At 55.4% G+C, this 21270-nt stretch overlaps 3 protein-coding genes across 4 annotated transcripts; all 3 read left to right on the top strand.

Annotated features, from left to right (window-relative positions):
- The first annotated feature begins 1088 nt into the window (after window positions 1-1088).
- On the top strand, window positions 1089-6108 carry HOXB9 (homeobox B9). Its single transcript, XM_055576103.1, has 2 exons — window positions 1089-1605; window positions 4238-6108. The coding sequence occupies exons 1-2, from the start codon at window positions 1089-1091 to the stop codon at window positions 4471-4473; spliced, it is 753 nt and encodes a 250-aa protein (XP_055432078.1). The 3' UTR covers window positions 4474-6108.
- Window positions 1491-14335, top strand: HOXB8 (homeobox B8). The gene is made up of 4 exons (XM_055576104.1): window positions 1491-1605; window positions 6954-7259; window positions 12618-13089; window positions 13884-14335. The coding sequence occupies exons 3-4, from the start codon at window positions 12666-12668 to the stop codon at window positions 14189-14191; spliced, it is 732 nt and encodes a 243-aa protein (XP_055432079.1). The 5' UTR covers window positions 1491-1605; window positions 6954-7259; window positions 12618-12665; the 3' UTR covers window positions 14192-14335.
- A 2048-nt stretch (window positions 14336-16383) lies between these two features.
- On the top strand, window positions 16384-19455 carry HOXB7 (homeobox B7). 2 transcript variants are annotated; one of them, XM_055576100.1, is made up of 2 exons: window positions 16384-16892; window positions 18610-19455. In XM_055576100.1, the coding sequence occupies exons 1-2, from the start codon at window positions 16493-16495 to the stop codon at window positions 18861-18863; spliced, it is 654 nt and encodes a 217-aa protein (XP_055432075.1). In that variant the 5' UTR covers window positions 16384-16492; the 3' UTR covers window positions 18864-19455. The 2 variants fall into 2 exon arrangements, with proteins under 2 accessions (XP_055432075.1, XP_055432076.1); XM_055576101.1 differs by having other exon boundaries at window positions 16384-16999; window positions 18610-18747.
- Window positions 19456-21270: the final 1815 nt, after the last annotated feature.

Genomic DNA, 21270 nt, shown 5'->3' with positions numbered 1-21270 from the left:
TCAGTGGAGGAAAGGAGAGATGGCTGTGCACCTCCCTTTCCTCTGACCAAGGCCAGAGAGGCCCAAGAAATTTAAAGGAGCTTTGACTAGTTGTACTAGACTCTTTCAGAGGCTCAACTTTCCAGGGCCTGCCTGATGAATCCCTTTATCCTCATATGGGCTCTAATTTCAAGACAGCTAGATTTTAGGACAGTATCTTTGGACACTCAGGCACTTTTATTCCCTTCTCTCCTCCCTCAGCTGCTGAGGGGTCAGGAGAAAGTCCCAGGCCTACAAACGTCCCAAACTAGTTACAGAGTCCCCTCCTATATAACCCCAACTCTCCCCCATCCCCTTTCCTTCATCTCCAGTGGCTTGCCGCCGCGCTATTGTTTAATAAACATATTGCGTCAAGGGACTGGGAAGAGGAAACGAGGGCCGGAGGGGTGGAGTGGAGGTGTGTTTGGCCGGGACCACCTCCTCTTTCTTTAATTATGCCCCGGGCCTCTCGGGCCGCTCCCCTGGCTGCAGCTCTCTCCCTCCCTGTGTCCTGCGCTCCCTCTCGGACCCGCCCGGGGAGAGGGCTCCACAGCCAGCGTCCCTCCCGAGGCAGCCCGCTGCTTTCCCTCCGCCTCTCCTCCGCCCCCGCCGCCCCACGTCGAGAACTGCCCCCCTTCCTGCAAAAGCGGGGGTGGGGGGGTGGGGGGCGGGCGGACGGCAGCTTGGGCTGAGGTTACGTGGCCGCCGGAGCCCTGACGTGATAGCACATTGCATCAGCATAAAACAATCCATCCTCGATATGGAATGCGGTGCGGACGTATGACAGCGAGAGCGCAGCCCCCTCGCCCGATTGATTTATGTCGGAGCTGACGCTTTATCAGGCAGTCGGAAAAACTTTGACCAATCATTTTGCAAGGAGCGCTGAGCCGGGCTGCTCCACTGTACTTTGTTGGCTGAGAAGTTGAGCAGGGGGTGGGGGTGGGAGGGTGGGGGGCTGGGGGGGTCGCGTCCGAAAGCCCTCACACCGGTCCGGGTGCCACCTCTCCCTGCTTGAGCGCCGCGCGCGAGCGTTTCCCTTCCCCCTGCGAGCGCCCGGATAATGTCTGAGAATGTCCATTTCTGGGACGCTTAGCAGCTATTATGTCGACTCGATCATAAGTCACGAGAGTGAGGACGCGCCTCCAGCCAAGTTTCCTTCCGGCCAGTACGCGAGCCCCCGGCAGCCGGGCCACGCGGAGCACCTGGAGTTCCCCTCGTGCAGCTTCCAGCCCAAAGCGCCAGTGTTCGGCGCATCCTGGGCGCCGCTGAGCCCGCACGCGTCCGGAAGCCTGCCGTCCGTCTACCACCCCTACATCCAGCCCCAGGGCGTCCCGCCGGCCGAGAGCAGGTACCTCCGCACCTGGCTGGAGCCGGCGCCGCGCGGCGAAGCTGCTCCGGGGCAGGGCCAGGCGGCTGTGAAGGCGGAGCCGCTGCTGGGCGCGCCTGGGGAGCTGCTCAAGCAGGGCACGCCCGAGTACAGTTTGGAAACTTCGGCGGGCAGGGAGGCCGTCCTGTCTAATCAAAGACCCGGCTACGGGGACAATAAAATTTGCGAAGGAAGCGAGGACAAAGAGAGGCCGGATCAAAGTAAGTTATAAAAAGTGAGGAAATACCCAGGCCGAAGGCCAGGCGAGGGGGAGGGGAGGGGAGAGGCAATAAACTGCGGACAATGTGAAGGGAAACCGCGGCGATGGCCAGAGAGCAAGGCGAGGGCGGAGGGAAGACGGAGGAAGGAAGGGAGGCAGCTGGGTGCTCCAGAAAGGGAGACTGAGGCCGCTGGAGGCGCGCCGCCCCACTCCGTCAAGTCCAGCGGGAACCCGGGGCTCAGGGACCAGCTCGCCGTTCTCTCGGCCTCTCTTCCCCCACGCCCCCGGAGGCCTTCCGAAAGCCCGGGAAGAGGCCGATAACCGCCGGCTGGAAGAGGAGCTGGCGGGGCCGGGGAGGCAGCCAGAGAGGCCGAGAGCCCGCGCGGGCCAGGGCGGGAGCGCGCCGGGAAGCCGGGCCCTGCACGGCTGGCAGGGCTCCCCGCGCCACGCGCACACCGTAAAAGCCGGCCAAGGGGAAGTGGGAGGGGGCTCATTAGGATTTTATTTGCGATGCAACAGCTTGGCGGAGGATTGTTCCTAGCAGATCTCGCTCAGTAGCCGCTCAGGGTCCGCAGCCGGCGCCGGGAGGGGCGGGGGATGCCCAGGACCCAGAGACTGAGCCCGCTCCCGGGATGCACCGGCCCCTCCCCAGGAGCCTTTCCTCCGGTCGCCCCCTCCCCTCCTTTGGCATCCTCGCCCGGGTTGCGGCTTCCTTTCCTGCGGTTCCCGCTGCTCTCCGCAGGGCTCCCTAGCTCCAGCCGGAGCTGTCCGCCTCGCGGGGAGTCGAGGAATCGCTTCCGAACTTCAGGGCCGACCCGCGGCGTGGAGAGAGATCCCAAAAGGACCCTGGGGAGAGGAAGGGTGGGGGGAAGAGAGGCTTGCGGAGAGGCGGAGAACCTTATCCTCGGAAGATAGTTTCTCACCGTCTCCCACCCCTCCAAATGCACCCCCTCTAGGAACCCCAGTCTGACTAATTTCCAGGAGGTGCTGCTCCCTAAGGGGATCAGAAAGTCTCGGATTTTTCGTTTTTTAAGGCTGAGAAGGGCAAGTTGGTCGGACCTCAGGCCCCAAACAATAACCTGCAGGCTGGTGGGGACAAGTCCTCACCCCTTACTCTTTTTCAAGAGTGAGGGTCAGATTTTTTAAGTCTCTGCTTGCCCTGCCGGATTTCCCACCAACAGAGTGACCCACGGGTCCTTTGGGGTTTATTGCCTGCTGGAGGGAAGAGAGTTGCCCTACTCCCTCAGGTCACCCCTTCCAACCTGCCAGGTAGGATCACAAGAGCTGACGTTTGGGTAACACGGCTCTTCCCAAAGCCTTCCTGCTCACACCCAAGCAGGCCCCCCACCCCAGGCCCTCAAACTCTGCCTGGAAAGTCCATTATTGCAAGGCAGTAGTTTGGCTAGGATCAATTATTAACAGTTTTTTTTTCCTCTTTCATATTTAATGTGACTGCGGGTCTCATCCCAGGCAATCACATTAAGGAAATAGCACTGCAAATTGGTAAGACAGGGTACTTAGTGTAGGATGAACCAGATTATTATTACTTTAAAAAAAAATTCAGTGCTTTTCATTTGAGATGAAGGAATCTAGCAGAGGGTGGCTGCTATTTTTAATTAACTCTGCTTTATTTGGCAACTTTTCTGAGTTTAGGGGTAAGGAGAAGAGAAGCCTGCATATATTTTTGTTTCCTTTTTATCCCCCACTTCCCCTCAATCACCCCTTTCTCTGTTCCCTCTCACCGGGTGGAGCCAGTTGGATTTAGGTGTGCTGTGATGGACTTCTGTTACCCCCACATGATCCATGGCTCCCCACCTTGGGACTGGAGCAATCTTGCATCCCAATTTCCCTGAACTTGCTTTAACCAAACTGCGAGATGAGCAGGAGCGGAAACGGAGACTATTGCAACCATAAGTTATCTGTGAGCCCCCAGCGCTCTCTTGTCCACAGGCTGGAGGTGATAAATGGTTGTAATTGGGTTGCATGTGAATTGGAGTGTGCTGAATGTTTGCGTCTCTAAATGCAAACCATATTTGTGGTGTGTGGTGTTGGGGGGGGGCAGCGAGATATCACATAGACACATATGCCTGCTGCCATGTGGCCAAGAGACCCAAGCTTGTGATTAAGACAGGAGGGTGCACTGGACTGGAGGGCCAGGAGGTCCCTCAGTTTGGCTGGGCAGAAGCCACTCTCCTCTCCCCCAGCTCAGTCTTTCTCTTACCTCTCAGACTTAGAGCTAGTACTCTTCAGTCAGCCAGCCACCTCTAGTTAGTCTTGTAGAGCTGGTGGGGGAGGGGGCTTCAGCCAGGCTGGGCTCTGACCTGAATCCTAACCAGTTCTGACCCAAGCCGAGAAAGAGACTGAGAGAGGGCCTGGGACAGGGAAAGCTTGGGAAGTTGTGGGATGCCTGGCACAGGTTTGGCTCTATCCTGTCCCCAAATTTCCCACCTGGAAGTATCTATAGCAACTCCTGGCCCATCTCTGAGACCCTTTCTGGGAGCTGAAGGCCCAGGTGGCCCTTTCTCTAATGCAAAATGGGGAGTAGAGACCAAAGGGGCACCCTCTTGGAAGGAGAACACAGGGGCCCTTCACCCCCTTTCCTTTCTTTGATTCTATCGCTGCTTCTCTTTCAGCCAACCCCTCCGCCAACTGGCTGCACGCTCGCTCTTCCCGGAAAAAGCGCTGTCCCTACACCAAATACCAGACGCTGGAGCTAGAGAAGGAGTTTCTGTTCAATATGTACCTCACCAGGGACCGTAGGCACGAAGTGGCCAGACTCCTCAATCTGAGTGAGAGACAAGTCAAAATCTGGTTTCAGAACCGGCGGATGAAAATGAAGAAAATGAATAAGGAACAGGGCAAAGAGTAAAGATTCCTCTAGCCCCCCCTACCCCTTCTCCATCTCACACTTATTTATAAGTGATGGCTGCACAGCCAGTGCTGTCTGGGATGTATTCAAGTGAATGGGGAAGGGGATCTTTCTCTTCAAAGTCCTTTCCTGTATCTAGAGGCTCTCTCCTTTCCTTTGCCCTCACCTGTCCTTCTCTTCTCCCTGGGTCTCAGGAGGAGTTTTTATTGATTTAGAAGGTAGATGTAGTTGATTCCTAAGAAGGTGATGGGCCACAAGGAAAGACAACCCCTAGTAGAGTCCCTAGTAACCCTCCTAATTTTTCTGGGCAACCCCAGTTCCTCACTTCCAACCTGCCTGTTCCTTCCCACACACCTATCCCAAAGTCACCCGGGGACACTCCAACTGCACACAGCCCAACAGATGCCCGCCTGCATAAAGCCTGGAGCCCACAGTAACAATGGGAAAAGCCCACAGTCAACACTCAAGTGACACCCCAAGTGCCATCACACCCCACATCTGGCAGAATAGCCCCTAGACCATCAGAAAAGTCCAGGGTCTACCCCTAATGCAAAACACACCAAGAAGATGTCTCGAGACACATTCCTGAATGAGGCGCTGCAGTTCAAGGGGCCCAGCATCACAACACCACCCCCATGGACTCCTTAACTGTCCCCAGGCATGGACTCAAGGCCAAATGGGATAAACTCAGTTCCCCAGCTGGTGGGCTAGAAAGGGCAAGGAAAGGCAGTGGTGGTCTTATGAGAGTCTCTTAGGTTTTATGAAAGTAGTCCACATACACACGTTTTGCTGCAGGAAATGTTTAATTCTGCATGTTGTTTTCCTATCCTTCCAACAAAAGGAGGTCAGATCGTGGGTCATAAGCCTTGACAATGTCATCCTCCTGTTCATCTGTGCCCTGCTTGACAGAGACTGTGGCTTCTCTTGCTTGACACCGGCCCTGCTGCATTCTTCTGCATCCTCCCCAGCTCTGAAATCAACTCTGTTCGGCCAGTCCACCTTGCACCAGCGAGTCAAGTCACCCCTGTAGAACCCCCCTCTCCACCCTCCATCCTCTGCTAGCTCTACTCCTCCTTAGGCGGGAAAGCAGGTCAGGAGAACCCGATGGAGAATTTATTGTGCATCGATTCCTGGGCTTCTCTCCAGAGCAAGTCGTGGAGGACAGGGAGGAGCAAAAACTCTGGGCTTGCGGAGCTTGACTTATTCCTCCAGTCCTGCCCAGTCCGACCCCTGCGGAGGAGCCTTGGGCTTGGCAGCTGCCGCTTCAGCGCAGAAGCGCTGAGACCCGCCTGGATGGCGACCTGCGCGCGCACGCTTCTGGGGAGCAGTCCCGCTTGCTAAGGAAAGAGGCCGAAATCGCACCTAAGCGTTAGACTAGGGCTTACTCTCTGCTTCCTTTCTTCCCCCTGCTTCCCCCCCTTTCCAACCGCCCTCAATTCATAGACTCTGGCTCCTGCTAATCCCGACCCTGCAAGGGGACATTCCAGTAGAACTTTTTTTGCTTCGTCGGTGGCAGTCGTGAAATTGTGCTGTGTTTTGTGATTTCTTTGGGGGTGATCGTCTCGCCTGTTTTCAGTTGTCACTTACAAGGGAGGGTTGTGGGTGGGAGAGGGGAGGGTGAAGGGCTTAGAGCTCTGATTGTTTTGGAAGAAAAAGAAACAAGAAAAAGAACAAAAAATATATATCACTCTAGACAATAAGCCTCTCGTGTGTCATTCTGTGTTGGCTCTCCTCACCTGACCAGAAGTAGAGGTGCTAGTTCCAAGAGGGTGGCTTGGAAAAAAAGAGAAAAGTCCTGTGCCCAAGAGATTTCTCCTTAGACTTTGTAGGGTGGGCTTCCTGCAGGAGCTGAGAGCTGGTGTGGACCCAGGACCTCTGTTTAAACTGAGAAGAACCTTCCAACAGGAGGGCTGGGAGACTGGAGGGGAAGAAAAGGAAAGAAAGATGAGAGATAGGGTCTGGGTCTGCAGGGAGCAATGAGACCTTCCTCTTAAGTTATGCTGGAGACTTCCCCACCACTTCCAGAGCCAGAGGAAAGGCAAGGTTGCCCTGCCATGCCTGGAAGCAGGTCCTCTCAGCTGGCTGAGAAAGGCATCTTGGTTTGGTCACTTTAAAATGTCACACAAGTGAAGAGAGCAGTAACTTCTTTCTGCTATTCCCTGCAGCAGAGGGACAGGATGCAAATAGAGGCCTCCACAAGGCCAGGCTGTCCTTTCTTCCACCCCTCAAAAAGAGTGAACCCTAGGTTTTCAATCCCCACCTGGAGTCTGAGGCTCCAATCTGAGCCTCGGGGTCGCAGCCTTGGTGGAATGCGGGTGGAGTTTGGTGGGAGTGGGGCCTGGGGAGGCAGCTCTTTCAGGCTGGGAGAGACAGTTGTGTGTCGAACAGAAATGGTTGAGGCGGGGCGGGGGTGGGAATCCCTTCCCCAGTCGGACCCCAAAACTAAATTCGGTTTCAAAAGGCACCTTTCTGTCCCTCAGACTGCGGCGTCCACCACCAAAGCCTCAGATGAGGAGCGCTGTTGTCGGCCGCCAGGCGGTTCTCATCCAGGCGCTGGGATTCCGTTTCTGCCGGGCTGGCTCTTGGGCACCGGACTCCTGCCGGAGACTCCCACCGGGCCCACCCAACGGTGCTGCAGTCCGCGGAGACCCTGAGGTTGGGATAGAGGTGGGGACAAAGCCTGGCCCTTGTGAAACCGGCCTGGAAGCGAAAAGGCCAGGCCTACCCCTCTCCAGCGAACGCAAGATCGGAGAGACAGCCGGAGGCAGGAGAACGCGAAGCTCCTGGTACGCCGGGGCCCCAACCCGCGTTCTCCTCCGAGGGTTCCAGTCGGTATATCAAGTGAATCTGCCTTTAGAACTTGCGTAGACTAGGCTCCCTCCCCATCCTGGGCTCCCAGGAGCCAGCCTGAGCTGAGACGGAGCTGAGAAGGCCAGATTCCGCCAAAAGGAAAACGCAAAAAGAGAGGCAGGAACTGAACGGAGTGCTGCCGGGTAGGGGGGCGAGGGCGCCCCGGGAAGCCTCCGGCGGCGGCGTCTGGGTCCCCAGCCTCGGGTGGCTTCTTTAAAGACAAACAAAGACGAAGATGCAGAGGCTCGGAAGCCGGAGATGGGGAAATCTGCTGTAATAAAAGAGAGAGATTCAGAGAGGGGGACCGGGAGAGTGCGAGCCAGAGAGAAGCCGGGAGAGGAATTCAATGCCGTGTGCGCAGCAATAAAAGAATATGACCGCTATAAAAGTTTATAGCGTATAAATTTCTGAAGGTTAAGAAACTAAACAGCAGCAAAGCAAACAGTGAGGGGAAACTTTCCGGAGCTGAGAGAGCCACAGCTGGGCCTGGGCTCCCGGCCTGGCGGGCGATTGGGTGGGCCTGGCTCAGCCGCCCCCACCCACACCCGCCCGGAGCGCGGGGCGCGGGGTTTCCGGGTGGCCCCAGGGGGCAAAGAGGGGCGAGGAGGGAGGGGCGAGGGAAGAACACTTTGTTGTCACAAACGCTTCACAGAACGCAATTGAGACTCTAGTCTTTGTTCCTCGTAAGCGCCCCCCCTCCCGCAATCGGGCGTCATAAAGAGAAGCCCCCTGCACACGCGCGCGGGCACACACACACACACACGCACGCAGGTCCGGCGGGGCCAGACGTCTGGGCGCGAGCAGCCTCTTGATCCTTTTAGTCCTGTCCCACCCTCTCGGGCCTCCTCTCCCCCCACAGAAAGCCCAATTGTTTTCCCTCAGAATTTGAAACAATCGTGTTGGGTTTGAAAAGTGTTCGGCTCCCCCTTTTAGGGGCCATACTAGGCGCACTGCTCGGCCGTCACCGCCCGAAATTAAGGGCTTGAGGTGGGGGGTGAGAGAGAGAAAAGTTGACTTATTTTTCCCTTCCCACCATCTCTCTCTTTTTGTTCCTCTCTCTCTTTTTTAAATCTCTAACAACTGCACAATTTCATGAACCATTTCCTGATTTCCGACGCCTTCCCCTTCGCACGCTCTCATTTTCCTCTCCTTTTAGGTTAATATTGAAAGTTTCTCGGGGTTGTTGGCACGGTGGCAGGTTCTCGGAGAGGCAGGAGAGAGAGGTGGCGGCGGCGCCTTTCCTCAACACGGCCGCTAGATGGCATCCTTGCTCCACGTGAAAAATCCCCGGTGCGGCGGCTTCGGGCGCTGCTGCTGCACCTCGCACCTCGGTCGGCCCTGAAATCTATGAATTGAGCGCTACCAAAAGTCATGAATTATTTGCCCAGAATAAAAATAGGGTTCATTATGGCCGTTTCCCCCATTTTATAGATTTAAGATATAGTGATGTTGATTGACCTCCTCTCCTCAAATGATCATTTTTTTTATTTCCCCCAGAAGGAGGGCTCAGGGCTTCTCACCCAGTTTCTATGTTCCGTGGGACAACAAATGCATGAAAATGGGGAATAATAGTAACTATAGAACCAGTGAATCCAAATAAAAGAGGAGGATTGGTTCAGAAAAATGAGATTTTCCGGGATGGGGGCGAGAAGAATGCCTGCGGATACGGGTGAGCAGGTCAGGTGAGAGGGCGAGCGGGCAGAAGCGGGTCGGATGGAGAGAAAGCCGCCCCAGGCTGCTGCAAGATCGGCGGGAGAGGGAACCGGGTGAGCCAGGCCGGGTGGGGGATAAGGGCACTATAGGGGGAACGGATCCGTGGCTTTGGCGGGGATTCGGAGGTGCCCAGAGCCGGCGTTGCGGCTCGGCAAGGACCGAGGCTCCAGAGCCTTTGTATGTGGCCGGGGCTGGGCGGGGCGGCTCCGGGCGATCCAGGCTGGGGCAGGGGCTCCCCAGGACGGCGAGGTGCGAAAGGCTCGGGTTTTTCCTGAGTAGTTCTGGGCCAAGTTGGGCCGCCAGAAAAGAGTGCGTTTTCTGCGTGGCTGTGGGGACAGGCGCAGTGCAGGAAGCACGGGCTCGGTTCTCCCCGCGTCCCGTGGTTTCCAGGTGAGAGCTCCGGCTCCGTGCGCTCTGGCCCCGGCCTCAGGCAGACCTGGAGAGCACCAGTCCCTTCTCAAGTTAGCAGCTGGAGGCCTGGACTCCAGGCGTTTGTCGTTCGGTGACCCGCGCGCTGTCAGCCCCTGCCCATAGCCCCTTAGATTCCAAATCTCCCATTTCCTCCCCAACCGGCCCGGCCCGATCCTTGTTCCCCATTTCGGACAAACCTGCGCGAGAAATAGATGCCCCCCTTCTCCTTAAAATTAGCCACTCTGCAGCCTCGCCTCTCCTCCCCCTGGACCGGGTGCGAAGCGGAAAGCGGAGTTTCTCAACTTGAGTTTCTCTAATAAATCTGCGCTCCGTTGGGTGTTTATAAATTATCTCCTCGCTCTTTCTTGTTTTTTCTTATAATAGAAACATTTTCCTTCCATCAGGAATTTCTGGCACGGTGTAGGGATGATTTAGAACAAGCCATTGAATTTCTACCTCACCGGTGAGTCCTCAAATCATGACCATAAAATCCCCTGCACTTGATAAAAATGTTCGCTTCGGCAACAACTTAACTCTGCCTCCCGCTGCCTCACCACCTATCAGCCAGGCACTAAACATTCAAGACCCTGATTTGCTCCTCTCCTTTTCTCCTTTCTCCTTTTCTCCTTTCTCCCTTTCCCTATCAGCCCCTCTCCAGTCTTCAGATTCACTTTTGAAGGATCAAGTGGCCCCAGTGGTACCTTCCCCTTAGAAGAGGTAATAGGTTTCATTTTTACAAAGGGGAAGATGAGTGGAACCCCCCAAAACACCCCTCCAAAAGCAAGCCACTCTCTCATGAATAAACAATAGACTGAATGTATTTGTAAAGCCTCCACCTTTGTTGCTAGAAAATGTCTTTCTCTGTCTCCCTTCCTTCCTTCTTTCCTTTCGTTGGTCAAGGAGCCTCTTCAGGAAGCCATTGGTTCCGATTCTCAGTTTGGGGCCTTCTAAAGCTTGGCCGCCACTGTCACTAGGCCGTAGGCCGGCAAAGGCAACTGGCAAGACAGGGTGGCACCCAGTCAGCTGGGTTCTGCACTCTGTGTTTCAGGCCCTAGGTCCTTAGATCTGGAGGGAGAGCCAGGTTTAACTAGAGGCGCCCAAGGGGAAAGGAGAGAACATGGGGAACTCTGGCCTTGCTGTATCCAAATCCCTCCACCCCAAGGTCAGGTGAGGCAGTGACAGTGGCTGAAAGGACAGTGAAGGCTAAAAGGTGCCCCTCCCCACACACCCTCTGCAGTCACTGCCCAGGGCAGAGGAAGGAAGGCACAAGACTGTGGGCACCAAGGCCAGACACCGGGAAGGCAGCCTCAGTTGCTCTCCCCTCCCTCTGATGTGCTGCTGGCCCGTTGGTGCCCTCTCACCTAGTGGTGATGTGGAAGGCGTAGTGAACTGGCCTGAAAAGGTTGGGAGCCAGTTGGGCTTGGTTACTGGGTCCCAAGGCCTGGGTGCAGGACTAGGGCAGCCCAGCTGGTGTTATCCTGCGGGTGGCATCAGACCCCTCTCCCATCACACAGAGTTGGTCTCCTAAAGGCTTGCTTACTGGGCCCCAGTGCCTTCTAGAGACCCCCTCCTCATTCTAGCACCCCCTTCTCAGGCCACCCAAGGCTGTGTTAAACTACAGATTGAGTTGCAGGGTGAGCTTTGTTCAGGATTTCTCCACTGCCCATTAACCAGAAAGTTTCAGCTCTTCCTCGGGATGCCTCCTCAAGCCCTCCTGGATCCCTTCTCCAAAGAAAAACCTTGTTTGTTTAACGAAGGAAAGTTGGTGAGTGGCCTGGGTGGGGCAGAGAGGGCTACTTTGGGGGCTCCAGAGAGGGAGTGGGGGCAGGTGCTCCCACAGCTGAAGGAGGCGGAAAATCTCAGAAAAGTCACCGTTTGCGCCGAAAAAAAACCCTCATAATCATTCTCATTTCGGCTTTGTCACCCCCACCGTGCTGCAGTCGGGCGGCGGGGGCGATCGAAGCTGCAGTTTTATAGCTGTAGAGGAAAGAACTCGTAAAATGCTAACAGCTTTTATGCGCTGCGGCATAAACAACAACAGACTCGGCTTTATTGCGTTTTATAGTTTGTTAAAGAGTTTACAGCCGTTTTTTGGGGGGCCGGTTACCCAGCCAATTCCCTCCACACGATAGTTAAACCTTTATCAATAATAAGGAAATTGATCATTAAAGCTTTAAATATGACTACCTCGTTTGTTTGAAAATATGTTTAGGAGAGGAAGCTGTATGATTTGATAACTTGTATTAAAATACCAATTACATTTATAGGACCTTTTAAAACTCGGCGCAATTAAACCGTGTTCTTTTACATTTTTCCGAAGCGACCCTGACATTTAAAAAGACTCCAACTGCCTCGTTAAAATCGCGAAATTAACAGCGTGCCTACGCCTGGCGCGTTGTGCATGTGTGTGCGTGTTTTTTTCCGTGACTCCCCCACATCAGTCTTTGGGGGTGGTCTGCGAAGGTATTTGATTTGTTGTGAGGCAAGAGATATCTCATTAATGTAGGTAGTTAAACAGATTTAATCCGTATTCATTCTCTCTCTCCCCCCCTCTCCTTCCCCCCTCTCTCCCCCTCTCCCCCTCTCTCTCCCTGGGTGTTTTTTTTTTCTTCCCCTCCTTTTTTTTTCCGCTGTCTCCTCACTCCCTGGCGCTCTCTGCTCTCGCTCTCTCTCTCGCTCGCTCTCCCTCGCTCTCACCCTCGCTCTGCGTTCTGTCCGGGAGGAGTACGGAGAAGCCAATAGGATGCGGGGTCTCTAATGGATGCAAATGATCATGAAAAGACAGTGCAAAATATGAAACAACTCATTTGCAGGGAAGTAAATCACCGAAAACTGTTTATGAACTGGCATCCCTTCTTCGAAATGTAAAGCGAGGACCTCTTTAAGTGGCGGTATATTTTTGTGTGGGGGGTGGGGGGTGGGGGGAGGGCGAGCGAACCGCGGCTGCCATGCAAGCTTAGACTTTTGGAGGCTTCGCTGTCCTTTTCTATTCCTGGAAATCACAAAAAGTGTGGTGGCTTCGAGATCTTCTTCGCCTTTTCTTTCTTTTCTTTCCCCCACCTCCTCCCTTCCCGTCTCCTTTCCTGGCGAGGGTGACTAGGAGCCGGCGAATCCGCGTTTTTTTCTCTCTCTCTCCCTCCCTTTCCCCCTCCCCACCCCCTCCCCAACAGCCCCCAACTACAGCCGCCGCCGCCGCCGCCGCCTCAAAATTCAATAAAATGAGCTCTTATTTCGTCAACTCACTGTTCTCCAAATACAAAACCGGGGAGTCCCTGCGCCCCAATTATTATGACTGCGGCTTCGCCCAGGACCTGGGCGGCCGACCCACCGTGGTGTACGGTCCCAGCAGCGGCGGTAGCTTCCAGCACCCGTCGCAAATCCAGGAGTTCTACCACGGGCCGTCTTCGCTGTCCACGGCTCCCTACCAGCAGAACCCGTGCGCTGTGGCTTGCCACGGGGACCCGGGCAACTTCTACGGCTACGACCCGCTGCAGCGGCAGAGCCTGTTCGGTGCGCAGGATCCAGACCTGGTGCAGTACGCCGACTGCAAGCTCACCGCCGCCAGCGGCCTGGGAGAGGAGGCCGAGGGGTCCGAGCAGAGCCCGTCGCCCACACAGCTCTTCCCCTGGATGCGCCCGCAAGGTGAGCTCGCGTCGGGGGCCGGCGGGGGGGCGGGGGAGGAAGGGAGACCCGGGGCCCAGGACGGGCAGGGGGCCGGGCAGGCCGGGCAGCGGTGTCCCCAGCTCCTGGAAGACGTGCTCGCTCCGTTTCAGATAGCCTCCCCCTTCTTTCCTTCCTTCCTCCCTTTCCTTCCTTTTCTTCTTTTTGTTTCCCTCGAAGGAGGTCGCTAAGCGACATTTCCTGAATCCATAAACCCCTCACCCTGCCTGACTTTTCTTCTTCCCCTCCTTTTTCCCCTTTTACTGTTTTATGGGGGGTAGTGGAGAAAGGGTGGCGGGAGTGGGGGCGCTCAACTTTTGCACTTCTCAATTGCTTTATAGTTTAATTACCCTGAAGAAACTTTTCTTCTGGGGCAGAGGCTCTGGGGGCTTTTCAAGGTGGGTCCATTCGTCCCCATCCCGGCTTTTTTTATTCTTATTTTTCCCCCTCCTTCACATCCTTCCTTCTAAAGTTTATGGCACTTTTAATAGATTCAACCACCCCCGCCCAACTCTCTGGAGCTGCTTACCAGGGGAGGGGGGACCCCTTTCTGGTTCCGTTAGATTCAGTGGTGTCTGATCCCCCTCACCACCCCCCCCCCCTCCACTGACCGCGGCCTCCCAGCGCTCCCGCCCCTGCGCGGGGTAGAAGGTCCCCTGCCCTTAATATACTGGTCTCCTAGGCTGGTTCACGAATCTTCCAACCTTCTCCGTCTCTGCCCCCTCCCCCACCCTCCCCTCCCTTCTCCTCTGTCTCGCCCTTTCCCCTATTCCCAGCAGCCGCCGGACGCAGGCGAGGCCGACAGACCTACAGCCGCTACCAGACCCTGGAGCTGGAGAAGGAGTTCCTATTTAATCCCTATCTGACTCGCAAGCGGCGGATCGAGGTATCGCATGCACTGGGACTGACAGAGAGACAGGTCAAAATTTGGTTCCAGAACCGGAGGATGAAGTGGAAAAAAGAGAACAACAAAGACAAGTTCCCCAGCAGCAAATGCGAGCAGGAGGAGCTGGAGAAACAGAAGCTGGAGCGGGCCCCGGAGGCGGCGGACGAGGGAGACGCGCAGAAGGGCGACAAGAAGTAGGCTCCAGCTGGGACTGCCAGGGCCGCGGCCGCCCTGCGGCCGCCGGTCCCCCGACCGCGCCACCGTCGCCCGCCCCCGCCCGAGAGAGCTCTGGCCCCGCGAGCGGGGCCCGGAGCCTGGCCTCCCACCGCAGCGTCCCCGCCGCGCCAGTCCCCGCTAGTGGTAGTATCTCGTAATAGCTTCTGTGTGTGAGCTACCGTGGATCTCCTTCCCTTCTCTTGGGGGCCAGGGGGAAAGAAAAGGATTCTAAGCATGGACTCCCTCGCCCTGCGAGGGTAAGCGGCTGCGGCCTGGCTGAGCACCCCCCCCCCACGCCCCCGCCCCATGTAAAAAGCCTCCTTGTGCAATGGTCTTTTTTTCCTTTGAACGTGCTTCTTTGTAATGACCGAGGTACCGATTTCTGCTAAGTTCTCCCAACAACATGAAACTGCCTATTCACGCCGTAATTCTTTCTGTCTCCCTCCCTCTCTTTTCTCTCTCTTTCTCTCTCTCTCTCGCCTTGTCCTCATTTCCCCTCCCACCCCCCCACCCCCCCTCACGCTGTCCTTCCTAGCTCGCTGGCTTTCTCTCTGGCTTCTCTCTTTTCCTCCACCCTCCCCCCCCCGCGCCCGCCGCTTTGGTTTGACAATTTCGTCTTAAGTGTTTCTCAAAAGAGGTTACTTTAGTTAGCATGCGCGCTGTGGGCAATTGTTAAAAGTGTTCTTAGGTTTACTGTGAAGAGAATGTATCCTGTATCCGTGAATTGCTTTATTGGGGGGAGGGAGGGCTAATTATATATTTTGTTGTTCCTCTATACTTTGTTCTGTTGTCTGCGCCTGAAAAGGGCGGAAGAGTTACAATAAAGTTTACAAGCGAGAACCCGAGACTGGCCCGACCCGCTCTCCTCATTTGCTCCCAGTGCCTTGCAGATTTGCGGGGGGAGCCGGTCTATCGGCTCTAGAGCCCGCCAGGCCCGGCAGCGCAGAGGAGGGGGCGGAGGCTGGAGGCAGGTGGTGCAGTCCCTTGGCCCAGGGGCGCAGGGGGTGAGGGAGGCGGCTGCGCGCGATTGGAGGAGAGAGAAACGAGGGAGGGGAGCCGAGAGAAACCCCCTCCCTTCGCGTTCCGAGGCTGCGGGCCCCGGAGACCCTCGCGCCCAGGCCACGCTGGAGAGATGCGCGTGGGCTGTTGACTTTGTCCCACACCACCCCCGCACCTCCCCCTTTGTTTTTGCGTGTTCTCTCTCGTGTGTGTGTGTGTGTGTCTGTGTGTGTGTGTGTGTCTGTGTGTGCAGGGGTAGAGGTTCAGTACCGAGCTGCTAAACTGACTTATATTTGTATTTTTCTCGTACTCTGGTGGGGGGAGAAGGAGAAGGGAGATGCTCTTCCCTGCCTCTCCCTTTCTGGGACTTGGCTACCTTCGCCCAGCGCCGAGGTGGTGGTTCGCTGCCTTCCTTCCTTTTCTCGCTCTGCTTCTCCAGCAGCCACGCTCGACTGAGGCATCCGCCTCCCAGAACCAGAGCAGCATACCGGGCCACCCTCCTCCTTCCTTTCTCTTCCCACCCACCCCACCTTCTTCCTTTTTTTTTTATTTTCAAACCTTTTTTTTTTTTTTTAAAGCCATCAGAAACTGCAGCATCCAACGCCCCTGGGGCTGGATCCCGCACCGCTGGGAGCACCCACGAAACCTCGCTGCATCCCTGCCCGTTCTGTCTGGGCCGCACACAGAGAAAGCGTGAGGCCAGGCTCACCTCGCGCCTCACCTCAGGAGAAACGGACCAAGTCCGGACCAAGTTTCCCCAAAGGGCCAGGCAGGCTGAATCACTCCAGATTAATAAAGACCTGGCCTGCCCGCCCCCACCCACCGGTTGTGTGCAATCTCTGCGTTTGTTTCTGGCTGGGTAACGGGCTGGGGAGGATGGGGCGGGGGTGGGTGACAACTCGGATCCCTCTCAGGTTATTTGTTTTCCCTTCCACTCAATCCCTTCCTCCTCCAAATCTCGCCTGCAAGCTGCCTCCAGCCCACGGGGGTCGACAGCGGCCCTGGAGCCCCCCAGCCCCAATCCATAGGGCCTGGCTTTCCCATTCATTATTGATCATATTTTATAAATCCAACGCCACACAATTTTTTCCACATTACCGGGAGCCGTGGGGAGGCTGCTCGGCCATTGGCTGAGGGGACGTCACGTGGGCGGGGTCACGTGGTCCAGAGAGGAAAAAGGGGGTCCTTTTTGGTGTAAATCTGGACTCTAATTCTGTAATATATCAAGGAATCTCGTAAAACCGACACTAAAACGTCCCTGCCTACAAATCATCCGGCCAAATTATGAGTTCATTGTATTATGCGAATGCTTTATTTTCTAAATATCCTGCCGCAAGTTCGGTTTTCGCTACCGGAGCCTTCCCCGAACAAACTTCTTGTGCGTTTGCTTCCAACCCCCAGCGCCCGGGCTATGGAGCCGGTTCGGGCGCTTCCTTCGCCGCCTCGATGCAGGGCTTGTACCCCGGCGGGGGGGGCATGGCGGGCCAGAGCGCAGCCGGCGTCTACGCGGCCGGCTACGGGCTCGAGCCGAGTTCCTTCAACATGCACTGCGCGCCCTTTGAGCAGAACCTCTCCGGGGTGTGTCCCGGCGACTCTGCCAAGGCGGCGGGCGCCAAGGAGCAGAGGGACTCGGACTTGGCGGCCGAGAGTAACTTCCGGATCTACCCCTGGATGCGAAGCTCAGGTAACGCCGCGCACCGAGCCATCCCGAGCCGCAGTGGCCCGGGCACATATCCCGGAAGGCGCCCCCTTCCCGGCCAACCGCCCTTCTTCGCGTCCAGAGTGCTCCTGGTAGGAGATCGGCCCTGGGGACGCGGCCCCCCCCCGAGCCGCGACACGGCGCGCCGCCCCCCTCCCAATTTTGCTTGGTGCTCTCAGGCTCGCTCTGCTTCCCTGGCGGATCCCTCTTCGCCGACGCCGCGGCGCTCTGAGCCCCCAGCCCACCCCCCACTCTTCCTCCTGGCCTTTTAGCTTTAAATATTTATCAGCCGCGCCGGCACGGGCTGGAGACGAGGCCGTTTGTCTTGTGGAGGAAGGCTGGGGTTTGCAGAGAATAGCCATTAGGGTCCCCCCCCCCTTCCCCCGGCGGGGATCTCATCTCTGGGTGTGTCCCTTCAGCCCCAGCTTGGATGAGGTCTGGGGGAGGGGGCTGTAGCTCTGAGCAGTTCTCCCCTCCCTCTTTCCTCCCAGCCAACCCGCTCCCCCATTATTCCCTTCTGGACAATTAGAGGTGGGCTCTAGAGGCCTTGCGGGAGGAGGGGGTGTGAGAAGAGATGAGGATTCAGTCAGGGACACAGAGGCAGGTGGAGAGAAGGGGGCGGAGGCCAAAAGAGAGAGGCTTCTTACTCCCCAGTGAACTTGGGAAGGGGGAGGCAGGAGAACTAGAGAATGGAGCAGAGGCCTCATGGGGAGCCCAGCTGACTTCTTCAGGTGCCCTTCCTAGCACCCCTGGAGAACTGGCCAACAAGTTTTCCAGTGTCCTTCCAGAAGGATGGATGTCCTCTTGGGGGAGAAACAAGGACTCCAAGAAGTCAAATCAAGAGTTAGAGAGTGCAGGCCGCTGAGGCAGCTACTGCAGAAACCCCAAGAGACCAGAGGCACTGTGGGGGTCTCCTGACTTTGTGTTGCCCTGGACTCTAAGGCCTCTCTCAAGATCCAGGAAACCCAAGATATGTGGTCAGAGGCTCCCAGTCCAGCCAGGGTTGAGGGCCAAGAGAAGCCCAGCTCTTATTCCATCAGTATTAGTGGTCACAGTTCCCATTACCTGCTCCATAATTCAACTGCCTTTCCAGCTGATTTATTAAAGCCCAAATTTTTCTGCTCATAAACATTTCAGCTTGGCTTTTATCTGACTTGAAATTAGGCCCCCAACCCCTCCTCCCACTGTCTCCTTCCTAGGAGGGCTGGCACCAGCACCTCCCCCAGCACAACCTCCCTCCAGCTTCCTCAGGGTTTGGGGCCTAACCTGGGAAGCTCTCCCCTGCCCATCTGCCCCCACCAGCCAGGTACTGAGTGTTCCACCCCAAACCAGGCTGCTGTCTCTCCTCTCCTCCTGTGCCTTCCCAGAGGCCCAAAGATTGCTTTGGAGGGCTGAGTTGTCTGGGCAGGTGGGCAGGCAGGACAGCCTGAACCTCAGCCACTCATTGGAAAATAGCAGAGGGCAACTGCTCTCAGACCAACTCCACTGCGCGAAGGAAATCTGCAAATTCTCACCTCCTCCTCATTCCATAACAGGATGGGGGAGGGGTAGACTGGACCTGTAAGGCGGTTTGTCTCCTTTTCTTTTTGCGAAAAGCCCTCAGGGCAGGCCTAGAGTCGCACTCCAGGGTCACTTGCATGGTTTTCCTTGTTATGGCTTATTCTGCACGCACTGACTTTTCTCCCGTAAATACTCTGAGCAGGGACCGACCGCAAGCGAGGACGCCAGACCTACACCCGCTATCAGACCCTGGAGCTGGAGAAGGAGTTTCACTACAATCGCTACCTGACGAGGCGGCGGCGGATCGAGATCGCGCACGCGCTCTGCCTCACAGAAAGACAGATCAAGATTTGGTTCCAGAACCGCCGCATGAAGTGGAAAAAAGAGAACAAGACCTCAGGCCCCGGGGCCGCCAGCCAGGACAAGGCCGAGATGGAGGAGGATGAGGAAGAGTGAGGGACAGAGAAAGGGGAGAGGAAGAGAGAAGAGAAAGGGAGAGAAAGTGAGAGAAGCTCAGCTTTGGGAACTGAACCAGGAAACTCAAGTCAAATAGAGAGGGAAAAAAAGCAAAAAACAAAACTATTTAAATGGAAAGCAGTTAATTTTTTTTTTTTAAGAAGAGAAGGTGAAATTTTGGTTTCTTAACACTGAAAAAAATACTACCTATAGGAAAGTCCGTCAGGTTTGTTTTGTACTATATGGAAAGGACATCATCTACCTGTTCTGTAGCTTTCTGGAATTTGCCTTCCCCTTTTTTATGTCTATAATTGTAAGGTCTTTGGTAAAATCTTGTTGTTTTGTAAGCCCCCTCTTTGATGCTGTCTTTGTGATCTGTGGGTCTGGACTGTGTGTGGTTCCGTGTCTTCCTGAGCACCCTGCCTTCCCAGTAGTGGCACTGATGGGGCCTTAGGGAGCCCCAAGGACCCACCAACTAGCTCAAGTGTACCCTCTGTGCAACTGGTCTGCCCACTGCTCCTTGCTCCTGCCAGCCCTGTGATCCTCTTTCCATTCTATGTATATCTGAAAGATGGAGAAATAAAAAATTAAAAATAAACATATGTCCTATTTTCTGTGTCTCTAAGGCTGGGAGTAGGTGAGAGATACTCATGCATACCGGGGCCCAGCTTCTGCTGCGGCTCATTTCTTAATGCGCTGGTATCTGCTCTCTTTTTCCTTGGGTTCCTTGCTCTGGCCAGATACCACACATATGTAGCCCCCCCCCTTTTTTTACACATATTGACACACAAATGCACACAATCACTCTTAGTTACAGGCTGACATTGCACATAAATATATACCTTGTCATACAGAGTCACAAACACCCATATTCATTATGTTCACAAATAAATATACAAGCATTCACACATCCTAAACCCTTTCCAGAACACATGTATTCACATTCACTCACACAAGTAAACCTACATTCACACTCACTCACAGACACATTTATACATACCAGGGTAACACTCACACATTGGCTTATAAACACACAGACTCACATTTGCCCCCTAGTAAACGCGTCCTTGAGTCCACATGCTCAGTCACACACATTCACAAAACCAAGCCAAACCAAACCCCAGAGTTCCACAGACCTTTCCTCATCTAAGCCTTCACACCAGGCTGTGGCTCGGCACCGCCACGGGGCACAAACATACAGAGCTGAAATCCAAAGTTCTAGTCCCCAAGCTAAGGAAGAGCAGAAGGAAAGGGAAGGTGACCACCCAAATCCACTCCTTCTCCGGCCGGCGAGTGGGTGGGCAGGCAGCGTTGGGCACAGGCCGGGCGGGCGAGCAGAAACCTCCCGGCCGCCCAGACAGGCCTCCAACCTCGAGATGCTCCCGGCTTTCCGCTCAGCCCGCAAATATTTTCTGCAAGAGCTATTCGGTTATTTTATTTCAATTTATTTTACTTTCATTTAATTTACCTCATTTTAAATTGATCCACGGACCCAAATAAAACTTAAAATTGGGGGAGAAAAAAATGAGCGCCGGGAGCGAGAGGCCGAGCAGTGCGAGTTAGCCGGATGCTGTGGCCGCATCCCGGCCGCTCTGAGCCCGGCCGCCCGGCCGCCGGGCCTCCCGGGCTCCGCCGGCTGCCTCCGCGCTTTTCTGCCCGCTGTCCGCGCTGCCGGCAACCTGGAAATCTTCTCCGGGGTACAGAGAAAGAGAAAAAGAAGAACATTTTGCGAGGGAGGTTATTTCCTTTCCTGAATTTGGGCACTAGTAGCTCAATTCAAAATACCGGCGTATATCAGAGGACCTGGGAAACCCGGGGTGAATTTGGGTTGTTTGGCTCCAAAACATCCCCTTGATTGAGAAATACCGGAGGATGCCGTCTAGACCTTCGGAGCTGATTTTTAGTATTTATTCGATTATAAATCCTGGCTTATTTAAATTTAAAAAACAGGCGTCGGGCACTGAAAGGGTAAGAGGATTGGAAGGAAGCAAGGTTTAGGAGAATCTGTTTACTCTAAATTTGTAAGCAAAAGGCTCCTAAACCTGTGGTACCCACATTAAGGACCGCAGACCACCCCCTCCCCCGGCAGAGAGCATGGGGAGTTGTCCTTGGGAACCTGGGCAAGTGCACATTTGGGCGAGAGAGCCAAGTGTCTGGGTCCGGCTTTGCTCTCCTCCAATTCCTGGGATGCAGAGGCAATCATTCGGTGGCCAGAGTGTCTGCCTTGGCCTCCATTAGGGCCACCTTTCTTGGGACAAAAGCTAGGCCCTAGGGGAATCTACGGCCCCCACACCCGCAATGCTACAAGCCCTCACAGGTGGGGTCCTGCCATCTATAGGGCTGGGAGTGAGGGGGGCATTCAGAGGGGGAAAGGGGGCTTTGACGCTTTCATTTTGCCCTGAGGCTA

Source organism: Bubalus kerabau, chromosome 4, assembly GCF_029407905.1.
Source record: "Bubalus kerabau isolate K-KA32 ecotype Philippines breed swamp buffalo chromosome 4, PCC_UOA_SB_1v2, whole genome shotgun sequence".
NCBI lineage: Eukaryota > Metazoa > Chordata > Mammalia > Artiodactyla > Bovidae > Bubalus > Bubalus kerabau.
The sequence above is the reverse complement of the archived record's forward strand: the minus strand, read 5'-3'. Positions and strand labels throughout refer to the sequence as shown.

What these genes read in the sequence shown, in the direction of transcription:
- HOXB9 (XM_055576103.1), top strand. Translation starts at nt 1,089, where the DNA reads ATGTCCATTTCTGGGACGCTTAGCAGCTATTATGTCGACTCGATCATA. An exon ending in CAAAGAGAGGCCGGATCAAA is followed by an intron (nt 1,606 to 4,237) that starts GTAAGTTATAAA and finishes CTTCTCTTTCAG; the next exon opens with CCAACCCCTCCGCCAACTGG.
- HOXB8 (XM_055576104.1), top strand. Translation starts at nt 12,666, where the DNA reads ATGAGCTCTTATTTCGTCAACTCACTGTTCTCCAAATACAAAACCGGG. An exon ending in CCCCTGGATGCGCCCGCAAG is followed by an intron (nt 13,090 to 13,883) that starts GTGAGCTCGCGT and finishes CCCTATTCCCAG; the next exon opens with CAGCCGCCGGACGCAGGCGA.
- HOXB7 (XM_055576100.1), top strand. Translation starts at nt 16,493, where the DNA reads ATGAGTTCATTGTATTATGCGAATGCTTTATTTTCTAAATATCCTGCC. An exon ending in CCCCTGGATGCGAAGCTCAG is followed by an intron (nt 16,893 to 18,609) that starts GTAACGCCGCGC and finishes TACTCTGAGCAG; the next exon opens with GGACCGACCGCAAGCGAGGA.